At 42.9% G+C, this 12061-nt stretch overlaps 1 protein-coding gene across 2 annotated transcripts in view; it reads left to right on the top strand.

Annotated features, from left to right (window-relative positions):
- Positions 1–12061, top strand: part of LOC6051143 — a 326944-nt gene that overhangs the window by 303133 nt on the left and 11750 nt on the right. For both annotated transcript variants that reach the window (XM_038259340.1, XM_038259339.1), the window contains exon 5: positions 5335–5607. In XM_038259340.1, the coding sequence (XP_038115268.1) occupies positions 5335–5607 (273 nt within the window). The remainder of the gene's footprint in view (positions 1–5334; positions 5608–12061) is intronic.

Raw genomic sequence — 12061 nt, 5'->3', positions numbered from 1 at the left:
CAAAATATAGCAAAAAGAAGTTTTCGACCCGAAGCGCCTTTTTCAAATGTTCCCTCCAAAAATATTTGGCACGCTTCTCAAACCGACTTTGTGTGTGGCATTCATTTTGCTCAATGAGACAAAATACCACACGGTGGAGGTGAAAAACGAACGAAAAATGTGGTGGAAATGTTTGTAGAAAAAAAATCAGCAAACATGATTAGTGTGCAATCGAAATGCAGTGCGCGTTGTGTGTGTTTTGATGTTTATTTCTATTTTTTTCGGCAACGCATTTTCTATCCGACAACAAACATCAACTCGGCGCGTGTTTTCTTGCTTCTGACTCAATTTCACAGCTTAATTTTTCCGAAAGGTGGCGGCGCGTGCGAAGATTTCAGCTGACCAAATTTGGCACATAAATGCAGTTGCCACCAACAATTGGAGGTTGATTTTTTTTTATTCTTTCATGATTATTTGCTTAAACATTGATCGATTACCAGGTGTGAGAGAGATTTGGTAGGATTTTTTTTTTGTATGCCTAAATATCGATTATCTTTTATTGGTTCATAAATGATAAGATAAACTTTCACTAAACATGATGATTGTTTACTGTAGAATCTCCATTTAACCAACAACAATATAAATATCGTAAACGTATTTGATTTTTAGAGGTAATCTGAATATCAACTGAATTAAAAAAAATATCATGGTTAAACTGATCTCTAAGCAAATTTACCATTTGTACTCATAATTAGGCCATTTTAAGAGATTCTAGAACAGTGTTTCTCAACCGGTAAAGAATTCCCCCTGGGGGGAATTTGGTAATTTTTGAGGATGCAAAAGAAATCCAATGCCTTTAAACGCGTTTGCTAAAAAATCTATACCTGACACATTCTTTATCAATACTGAAAATGTAATTTTGTAAATATTTTTAAGCTTCTAAACAAAAAGGGTAAAGATATAAAATTGGAAAGGTATTTTTTCAACTTTAGATTTTATTTCAATTTAGCGAATCCTAATTTTTGAAAGTTTTCCTAAAATTTGTGTTAAGAGGTAATCCTATCTTAGCAACTAATGGTTCGATTCCCAATGTTAAAATATGAAACATTCGTGAAATTTTCCGATCTTTCCAAAAACAATATTTTTTTTTTAAATCAAGACTAGCATTTTAAATGGACGTAATATTGAATTTTTTGACCTTTTGAAATGTTCGTCTTGATTAAAAAATAAATAAATATTGTTTTCGGAAAGATCGGAAAATTTCTTGAATATTTGATCGGACCATTAGTTGCTGAGATTTCGACATTAGAAAATGGTGGGTTGTTTGGGTGAGACTTAGAAAACATCAATTTTCCTGTTTTTTTAATTATGCATGGCAATATCTCAGAAACTATGGGTCGTATCGACAAAGTTCAGAAAAGCAAAATAGGAAGAGAATTTTCGCAGCCCTTTTTAAATATGTTTTCCAAAAGTGGGCGGCAAACATGGACACTAATTTGGAAAAATGAATAAATGCGACTATTTTCAAAAAAGTTACCAAAAAATTGCTTTAACTCGGAAACGGTGCACTTTATTAAAATTTCACTAAAGTACTTTTTGATTGCAAATTCGATTTTACATCGAAAAATGAAGTTGAAAAATTTTTGTGACCAATATTTCGATTTTTTGAAAAAATCAGTATTGATTTAAAAATTCATAACTTGGGTAAAGTTTTTTTTTTTGCACATTTTGGAAATTTCTGAAAAGTTGGCATTTGATGTCCCCTAAAACATATCGGAAAAAATAGTTTTTTTTTTTTGCAAATCAAGTTTTAGTGACAAAAAGTGAAATTAGAAATCATTAATTTTTTTTTACCGTGTATAATTTTTTTCAGTGTAGTCCTTATCCATACCTACAACTTTGCCAAAGACACCAAATAGATCAAAAAATTCCTCCGAATGGTACAGATTTTTTTAATTTTCATATATCATTTTTGTATGGACAGATACAAAATTTGTATGGAAAATTATATGGGCAAACTAATGATGCAAAATGGCTTCTTTGGGCATTGGGACCATCCATAAACCACGTGGACACTTTAGGGGGGGGGGGGGGTTATGGCGATTGTCCACGTTCCATACAAAAAAGTTTTTTTTGTATGGACAATTGTCCACGTGGGGGGGGGGTTCGAGATTTCCAAAAAAGTGTCCACGTGGTTTATGGATGGTCCCATACCAAAGGCACCAAAAAAGTGTCAGCCGGATTACAAAATACAAAAATTAATATTAAAAAAATAAGAGAATTGGTTATTTGTGTTATGTAGGACAAATCCTTGCGCAAGTTTTGGTATATGAGTAATTATCTACGGTTTCTAAAATGTTTGTATTTTTTTTATTCGAAGAAAACTTTGTTCATGCATTCCTTACAAAATAAAAATCTTGAGAAGAAACTTTCTGATCGATTTGGTGTCTTCAGCAAAGTTGTAATTTATGATTGGGACCATTCAGAAACAATAGGTATAAGGAAAAAAATTACTATTTTTTATTTGACTTTTTATCACTAAAAAATATTCTCAAAAAAAAGTATTTTCAATTTTAATTTTTTTTATATGAGCTAAAAATGTTTGAGTCTGGTATGTACCATAGTTATACATTTTTGAAAAATTGGATTTTTTTGGAAAAAACCTAAAATATTGTCAAACAAAATTTCACAAATAATTTTTATATGTAAAATCAAAATTTCAAAGTGCATCGAGTTTTCGAGTTATAGGCATTTTCAGGTGAAATTTTTCGCAACATGTTCAGTGTTTTGCAATCTGAAAATAATTTATGACAGAAAATTCTTTGGAGTGTACACAGCAAATTTTTGATTGCCATTGCAGTAAACTAAATAACTGAATGCGATTCAGTAATCATCATTTTTGCTGAAATTCGTCAATCAACAACAACATTGCTAGAAAATCAGTCATACTAAACATCCTGCACATCATGAATTGTGACCAAATTATAACTTACACCAGCAAATACTCCACATAAGCCAAAATTTCCTCCAGTGCTCGACAAAGACATTTCAATCGGCGCTCCACAAAGAGCGAGAGGTTACAGTCCACCAAGTGCAATGTTTCCGCCAAACTTAACATCTCAACCGCGCCGCAGTCGGACCGATCTGCTCCCTTAGAACTGACGCATCGTTTGTCGTCACGTTCCCGTGCCATTGAGGAACGCCGCATGCGTAACGCCATTAAACGCTCCAAGCAGAGCCGAGATGAAACATGATCCGTGTTCACAGGGAGACGACGCCGACGACTGCCGGCTCTGAAGATCTTCACAACTTCACTTGGCTTGTTTTGTTGCTCACTTGGAGTTGGGGATGTTTTTGTTGTTGTTCTTTTTAACCCTTTACTTGTCAAAATTTGCTGATTTTTTAAACATATAATTTCAATTACATTTTGATTCGTTTAGAAACTATTTTTTTCTAGCTGAAAATCACATCCAATAAAAATTTATTCAAAAATGACAGTAAAGGGTTAAGATCAACCTCGGAGTTTTCTGCCTCCGGGTACAAGAAAGGGAAAATACCGTCCCGGTATTTCGGATTTAGACAAATGAACACGCGTTAGCTGTCATCGAGGAGGAGTTGCGGCCCTCGAAGAAGAAGCAGCTCAACCAGCACTTTTGTGCAGAAGTACGCGAACCCTCAAAGTCATGTTCTAGATGAGCTAGAAACGCGTCGCGGCTCCGGAGGCAAAAATGACAAGTGAGTGCGAATTCCGCGACCGCCGCGGGAAATGTGCAACAAATTTGCATTTAATGAGCAAAATGGTTGTGTTGTTACAACTGGCGTGGTGGGACGTGCGAAAATTGCCAGATGAAAGAGGTTTTAATTAACGAGACATTGTTGGAGGTGGAGGTCGGTGGGAGACTTGGGGGAAAAGGAGACGAACTTTCGGATGACGATTGACTAATGTGGTCTAATGAAGTTGCGGGGTTCGTGAAGGAGCTCTTGCTGGGTGTAGGAATGCCCACTTCTGCGGAGGACCGAAACTAACTGGCCGTGTGCTAATTAGGAATTCCATCATCTGCAGTTATGACAGGCCGGTGCTGGTCGCTAGCACAGGAGGAATCTCTTCCGTGATTATCTTTGGCAGTATTTTTGGATGTTTGGTCCAACGAAGGCGGTGCACTTGAAAGAATTTTAATGGAATTGGAACAGTCTGAGCGTTACGCGCTAAGTATAGATTTGTAATGTCACTTTGCAAAATATTGAAAGCTAGCAGATGACAAAAAAGACAAAAAAGACAAAAAAGACAAAAAAGACAAAAAAGACAAAAAAGACAAAAAAGACAAAAAAGACAAAAAAGACAAAAAAGACAAAAAAGACAAAAAAGACAAAAAAGACAAAAAAGACAAAAAAGACAAAAAAGACAAAAAAGACAAAAAGACAAAAAGACAAAAAAGACAAAAAGACAAAAAGACAAAAAGACAAAAAGACAAAAAGACAAAAAGACAAAAAGACAAAAAGACAAAAAGACAAAAAGACAAAAAGACAAAAAGACAAAAAGACAAAAAGACAAAAAGACAAAAAGACAAAAAGACAAAAAGACAAAAAGACAAAAAGACAAAAAGACAAAAAGACAAAAAGACAAAAAGACAAAAAGACAAAAAGACAAAAAGACAAAAAGACAAAAAGACAAAAAGACAAAAAGACAAAAAGACAAAAAGACAAAAAGACAAAAAGACAAAAAGACAAAAAGACAAAAAGACAAAAAGACAAAAAGACAAAAAGACAAAAAGACAAAAAGACAAAAAAGACAAAAAAGACAAAAAAGACAAAAAAGACAAAAAAGACAAAAAAGACAAAAAAGACAAAAAAGACAAAAAAGACAAAAAAGACAAAAAAGACAAAAAAAGACAAAAAAGACAAAAAAGACCAAAAAGACAAAAAAGACAAAGTACTCAAAATACTTACTTGCTTATAATTTCATAAAATGGGCTCAAAATTTACGTTTTTTTTTAATTTCTTGACAATACCGTAAAGACATTGTTCGAACAACATCAGTTCCTTCGTGTGGGAAATATGCAAGGTCCCTCCGTGGAAGCCAGCCCAGCTGTTCGACCGTTCTGTACTGTTCTCCGGCCTCACAACATGCATCTCGTGCCCCGAAAGAAAGGCATAATTAAATCCAAATTGATTTGTCACGCCATTGTGTGTCTGCGTGATATTTTCGCGCACAAAGTCTTTTGTCTTTTGTCACGACGACGAAGACGCACATCAAACGATTGTCAACCTTCTTCTTGGTTGGTGTGGTGCTGTAGTCTAATGTCCCAATCCGTGACGGTGGTAATTAACCTTTATTTCTTTTTGTTCTTGTTCCAGGAATGCCAAAATCTCATCGAGGAGAATCGCCGTCTGGTGAATCTGGCCGCCAATAGCGGGTACGCTATCAACGGCCTGATGAACGGCAACGGAGGTCACGGAGGCCACGGTGGAGGCAGTTCCGGCAGCAGCAGCTTGACCAGCAGCTTGGGACTGGGGCTGGCAGGCGGAGGTGGTGGAGCGGCGGCTGCGACCGTGGCCGGCATGTACTCGACCGTGGAATCTGTGATACTGCAGACGCAGGTGGAAACGCTGCAGTGGCAGCTCAAGCAGGTGAGTATTCTTTTTTTGATCACTCTATTTGATTCTGTAAATTTTGTACACAAGTTTCTTTATGACGAAATTTTCCTTTGATCTACACCTACTCAGAAAGTGGGTCACCCTACCGTGCAATATTCCACAAATTAGAACTAAGAACTAAAGAGGTTTCGGGGAGGCCGGAATAAAACACGCGGTTTACTTAGCGGATAGAAAAATAGCGTGTAATGTCTTTGTTGTTTGGTTACAGACTGATAGCGGAAGTGCAGCTGTCAAACAGCAGCAGCCCGCGTGTGCCCAGTGGGCTTGAGCGTCGTAGGGGCGAACTGAGTGCGGTGGTTGCCAACTTATCACCCCTGCTCAATCACAGCACGTCTCCTCCAATCCCAGCTTGGCGCGAAGATCCTTGAAGACAGCTGCCGGTAGACCCTTGGTCATGATGTCCGCTTGTTGCTCCGCAGAGCGCACGAACTTGATCTCGATCGTCCTCTGCTGCACCAGCTCCCGCAGGAAAAGGAACTTGGTGTCCACGTGCTTCAGGCGCTTGCAGTCTCGAGAATCCTCGGCAATCCTGGTAGGGCTTCGACGTTCTCAGCTTCTCCTCTCCTTTCACCAGCCTCAGCCGGTGCCCCATCGGTGTCGAGATCGGCTTGCAGTCGTCCATCCGGAAACGCTTCAGGAGGCCATCGAAGTAGTCGCGCTGACTGATCTTCAGAACTCCTTTCAGCTTGTCACGTTCATAGCGCATTCCTAGGAACTGCTTGATCTCACCTTCGTCCGTCATCTCGAACTCCAAGGTTAGCTTCTGCTTGACCGCCTCCAGCACTTTCAACGACGTTCCGGCCAGGAGGATGTCGTCCACGTACAGTACCAGGAACAGCTTCTTGTCTCCAGCTCCTCGGGTGTAGAGACACATGTCGTTGGCGCTCCGGACGAATCCGAGTTTGCTGATGACGCCATGAAATCGGTCGTTCCACGCCCGGGACGCTTGCTTCAACCCGTAGATGGAACGGTTCAGCTTGCAGACCAGTCCATTCCCCTGCTGAAACTCTTCCGGCTGGGTCATGTAGATCTCTTCAGCTAACTCACCGTTCAGGAACGCGGTCTTCACGTCCATCTGGTGCACGAACATCCGATTCTCGTTGGCCAGCGCTAACACCGCCCGCAGCGTGTCCAACTTCGCCACCGGAGAGTAGGTCTCGGTGTAGTCGAACCCGGGCTTCTGCGTGAAACCTCTGGCGACCAGTCTCGCCTTGAACCGGTCCGGTTTCTCAGCGTCGCCCCGTTTCACCTTGAACACCCACTTGCAGGTAACGGCTTTGCGTCCTGCAGGCAACTTCACCAGCGTCCAGGCGTTGTTGCGCTTCATGGAGTTCATCTCGTCTTGCATCGCAGCTCTCCACTCGTGCCAATCGTCCCGCTTTTTCAGCTCAGGGACCGAACTCGGGATGTCCTCGATGAAGTTCATCGCGTTGAGTGCAAAACTGGCGTACTCAACCTCGAAATCCTTGTGCCAAGCGGGAGGGTTCTTCGGTCTTTGAGGTCGGCCGCTGCCATCAGCTTCCTCAGCTTCGGGTTCATCGGCAGCACTGCTGAACTCGTCTTCCGAAGTCTCGTCTCCATCGTCGGCACAGCTCGCGTCATCGACGCAGCTCTCTTCATCGGATTCAAGTGGCACAAACTGCGAGTCGGGTTGCGCGACCTGCTGCTGCACCGCGACAGACTCCACGAAGTCCACGTCGCGTGCCGTGACAACCGTCCGTTTCTTGGGGTCCCAGACTCGATACCCGTTGTGTGAGTACCCGACGAGCGTTCCTTTCCACGCCTTGTCGTCCAGCTTTCGGCGCAACTCCTTCGGGACGTGGACGAACACATCGCTGCCAAAAACACGAATGTTCGACACGTCCGGCTTCTTGGACTCCCACAACTCGTACGGCGTTTTCTTCATCTCGAGAGCAGCGGTCGGGCTTCGGTTCGTCAGGTAGGCCGCCGTCAGCATGGCTTCCCCCCAGAACTTCTTGTCGACGCCAGCATCAGCAAGCATCGCCCGCGCCTTCTCGACTAGCGTCCGGTTCATGCGCTCGCTCAACGGGTTCATCTCCGGCGTGTAGGGGACAGTAGGCTCCATCCGGATCCCCTTTTGCTTGCAGAACCCCTCGAAACGCTTGTTCCGGTACTCGCCGCCGTTGTCGCACTTCAGTCGAGAGATCGGCCGCTCGAACTTCGCCGTCACCAAGGCCTCGTACTCCTTAAAACACTCCATGACCTCGTCCTTCGAGCGAATCAGGTACACCATCACGAAATGGGTCCAGTCGTCGATGAACGTCACAAAATATTTCATCCCGTCGAGTCCCTCCGGCGATACGGGACCACACACGTCGGTGTGTACCAGTTCGAGCACTCGCGACGATCGACGACCTTCACGCGGTGGGTGAGGCTTCCGCGTTTGCTTGCCGACAACGCACGATTCACACACGACGGTATCATCAGTCCCGGCGGTACTGAGGTCGAGTCCGGATACCATCTCCTTCTGCACCAGACACTTGAGGCTTTGCTCGTTCAAATGTCCAAAACGACGGTGCCAGAGCACGAACCCTTTCCGCACGCGACCGCACGTCAACAGCGAAGAATCTTCCGTACCGTGCCGAGCCAGAAAGTTCATTTCGTACAGCTTGTTCTGCACAGTAGCACACGCGACGATTTTGGAACCACTGTACACTGTCGCTTTCCCGTCTTCGAACACGACGCGCATCCCGGCTTGTTCAACGCGCAGCACCGAAAACAAATTGCAGCGCAACTTCGGCACGTACAACGCGTCTTTGATCGTACAGTTCACTCTCTTACCGTCCACGACCGCAACCACCTTCACCGTGCCGGAGTGCTCCGCCTGGATTGTTTCACCGTCCTTGGCCACCGCGATCTCGATGGGCTTCTTCAGACGATGCAGCTCACAGAACAGCTCCTTGTCCCGCACTAGATGGTCCGTCACACCGGAATCGATGAACCAGCGCGTCCGCGCCTGCTGGGGGTTCGCCTCGCTCACGAAGCAAACTTCCTTCCGGTTGCTGCCGGAATCCGCCACGTTCGCCTTCGACTTCTGCTTCCTCTTGCTCTGCTGCGGCTTCTTCTTCTCGGGACAGTCGGCCACCCGGTGGCCCTCCTTGTTGCAGCCGAAACACTTTTGCTTCTTCTGCGGCTTCGCCCCGTGAAACGCAGCATCGCTCTGGGACGGGGTGGGCGATTCGATGCCCTTCTTCGTCTCTTCGTCCAAGAGCCGGTTCTTGACGAAATCGAGCTTGAGGTCCTCCTGCGACATGGTTTCCAGCGCCGTCACAGCACCGGAGTACGCCGATCCCAACGAGATGAAGAGATGGCAAATCACGTCGATCTCCTCCAGCTTCGCGCCGGCGGACCGATACTCCCGGATCAACTTTTCGAACTGCAAAAAGTGCTGCTGCAGCTTTCCCCCATCGTAGCGCATCGTCACGATCTGCCGTTGGATCCGCATCCGGCTCGCGACGCTCTTCCGCGCGTGGATGTTGTGCAGCTTGTCCCAGATGTCCTTCGGGGACATGTCCTCCTCCAGGTGGTCCATTTGCGCATCGCTGATCCGCGCCATCAACTGCGAACGGCAGTGACGGTCCTTCCTGATGCGCTTTTCCAGCAGCTTCATCTGGGCCGTCTTTTCCTCCGGCTTTTCTCCCACTTTCTCCTTTAGTTCCGCCACGTCGCCCACGTCCGACCGCACACATTCCAAGAGCTCGTGCTCCTCCAGGAACGATAACATGCGGAGACGCCACGGGTTGAAGTTGGACTCGTCCAACATCGGCACCTGCACCGGAGCGGGTTTTGCGTCCGTCATGACGCCCGACGATTCCGCGCACTTTTCCGTTAGACCGAAAAACGCGACTTGGGCCCACAACCTAAAGAGGTTTCGGGGAGGCCGGAATAAAACACGCGGTTTACTTAGCGGATAGAAAAATAGCGTGTAATGTCTTTGTTGTTTGGTTACAGACTGTTAGCGGAAGTGCAGCTGTCAAACAGCAGCAGCCCGCGTGTGCCCAGTGGGCTTGAGCGTCGTAGGGGCGAACTGAGTGCGGTGGTTGCCAACTTATCAAGAACCCTTGCAAATTCTCAAACTTGCTGCACCGTGACTTCTAGTTGACCTGGAAAACGAACCCAACGTTGTGACACACTCACACCCGCATTTCTTCGTTGCAACGAAAACTCCAACGTGCATGACAAATTCGTTTGGCGGTTGCTCCGTTCGTTAGTTTGAATCGTTTTCATTCATAAATTCAATCTGACGAAGAAGTGGTCAGCGCAGAGAAACCAGGCACGCGAGAAAAGTGGTTCACTATCAATGGGTCACCCCACAACCGAAGTTGTCCATCGTTATCGACGGCGTTGACCGCGAACTTAGGCGCAGGTCTTTAAAACCAGCCAACAGGAACCAAAATAGCTGGGTTGAAACATGTCGAGTTAAGGTTAGCCAATGTTTACGTTGTCTCTTCATTTTCTGACATGATGACGATGATTATGATGTCGAAGTTTTTTTCTGGTCTCTGAAGAGTTGAATATCTTGAAACGTGCACACACACATGCTATCTGAGAAATAATGAATGGGTGGTGTATTAATTGTGAATGCCTGCATCGTGTAGGTAGCGACGACTTTGATTAATGAAGTTTTGGGAAGGAAAATGAGACAAGAAGATGGGTATCAATGGTATGGTACGGTGAGCAAAGGTAAAACCAGAAGTCAGTTACGCTGAATGTTGTGTGACCCCGGTGACATCGTATTAAAGCAGAAGACAGCGATTAATTTAATGAGCATGTGGCAGATATGAAAAAAACCTTGCTAAATGGTGCAATATTGTTGAAATAAATGATGAAAAAACACAAAAGTCGCTGGAACAATTTATTTCGACCATTAAGTATGATGAACAATTTTGATAATTTATGACAAAAAAAGATAAAGAAAAAAATATTAAATAATACTAAAAAGTAAAATCATCATACCTTTTAAAAAAGCATTCATAAAGATTCCAATTTCGAGTTGCCAAGTCAGTTGTTCTGATCCGAAACAGCCCAAGAAAATTTAAAAAAAAATCTAGAGTGTCCACTTGTTTGCTTTATCTTACTTTAAGATATGTTTGATCAGTTTCATGTTATTAATTTCCTTTTCAAGGACAAAAAAAATATGTTGAAGCCAAAACTTTATGATTTCCTCAAACTTCTCGATATTTTTTCAGCATGAGTCGTACATTTCCAATGAGGCAAAACAATGAATGGTGACAAATCAAATTACAAATGCAATAACGAAAAAACTCATTAATAGGTATTTAAGGGAACAGAGCATGTATTTATTCCGTTTTTCGTCAAGTGTTAAAAATCAAAATAGTAACGGAAAGTATTACATTTTGATTTAATTGCTGAAATGTTGAACTTTTCAGCAATCAAATGTTAAACTGACATTTTTGGGAATGATAAACGGATAGAAATCCTGTCCGCGAAACCGACAACATTGTTGATCTTTGTTGTTTCACATAAGTTTTAATATTTTAGCAGTTTTTGAGTTTTGGAACCATTAACTTTCAATTTTGGTGGCAGTGCGTGGCCGAATGGTTACGCTGTCCGCTTTGCAAGCGGATGAGTCTGAGTTCGAATCCCATCTGCTCCAACCTTCCATCGGATGAGGAAGTAAAATGTCGGTCCCGGCCTTGGTTGTTAGGCCGTTAAGTCATTCCAGGTGTACAAACAACACACCAAACCAAGCCTACTCCGGTGGAATCGCTGGCGGCGGTTGGACTCGCAATCCAAAGGTCGTCAGTTCAAACACTGGGGTGGAAGATTCCTTGGAGTAGAAAGAGGTTTGGGTGCTCTCCCCATTCAAGCCTTCGGACTCCTAGGTTCGAGCAGAAACTTGCAATAGAGACCACAAAAGTCCCGGGGGTCGTTAATGTGGATGGTTTTTTGAACTTTCAATTTTTAATTTGTAATTATAGAATCTGGGAGTTTAGAATTGTTAAAATTTGGGATTCTTTAGTTTTTATTTTTTAATATTGTAATTTTCCTAGTTATAAAGCTTTAGAATTTTGGTGTTTTTGAATATTTACGTTTTAAAATCATGGAATTTGAAAGGATTTTTTTTCACAATCATGAAATTTTTATGTTTTGGAATATTAGAATTTTGGATCTTTGAGGTAATCCATGTCTGGTTAGCGATTTTCCACCCTTCATACGAATAGTTCTATTTTGTATGGTTAATTTGTCACAAAGGGAGATGTGAAGCTTAGAATTTCTTATGTTACTTTTGGAATAATAAAATTTGAGATTAAAAAAAATAATTAGGTAACGTGGAGTTTGGGAATTCCATGGTTTTAAATTTAAGAATTTTGGAGTTTTATAATAATTAAATTTATATTGTTTAAAGCTGGGAGTTTTAGAATTTTTATGTTTTTAAATTTTT

Source organism: Culex quinquefasciatus, chromosome 3 (assembly GCF_015732765.1).
Source record: "Culex quinquefasciatus strain JHB chromosome 3, VPISU_Cqui_1.0_pri_paternal, whole genome shotgun sequence".
Lineage (NCBI taxonomy): Eukaryota > Metazoa > Arthropoda > Insecta > Diptera > Culicidae > Culex > Culex quinquefasciatus.
Note: the sequence above shows the minus strand (reverse complement) of the source record. Positions and strands in the feature narration are given on the sequence as shown.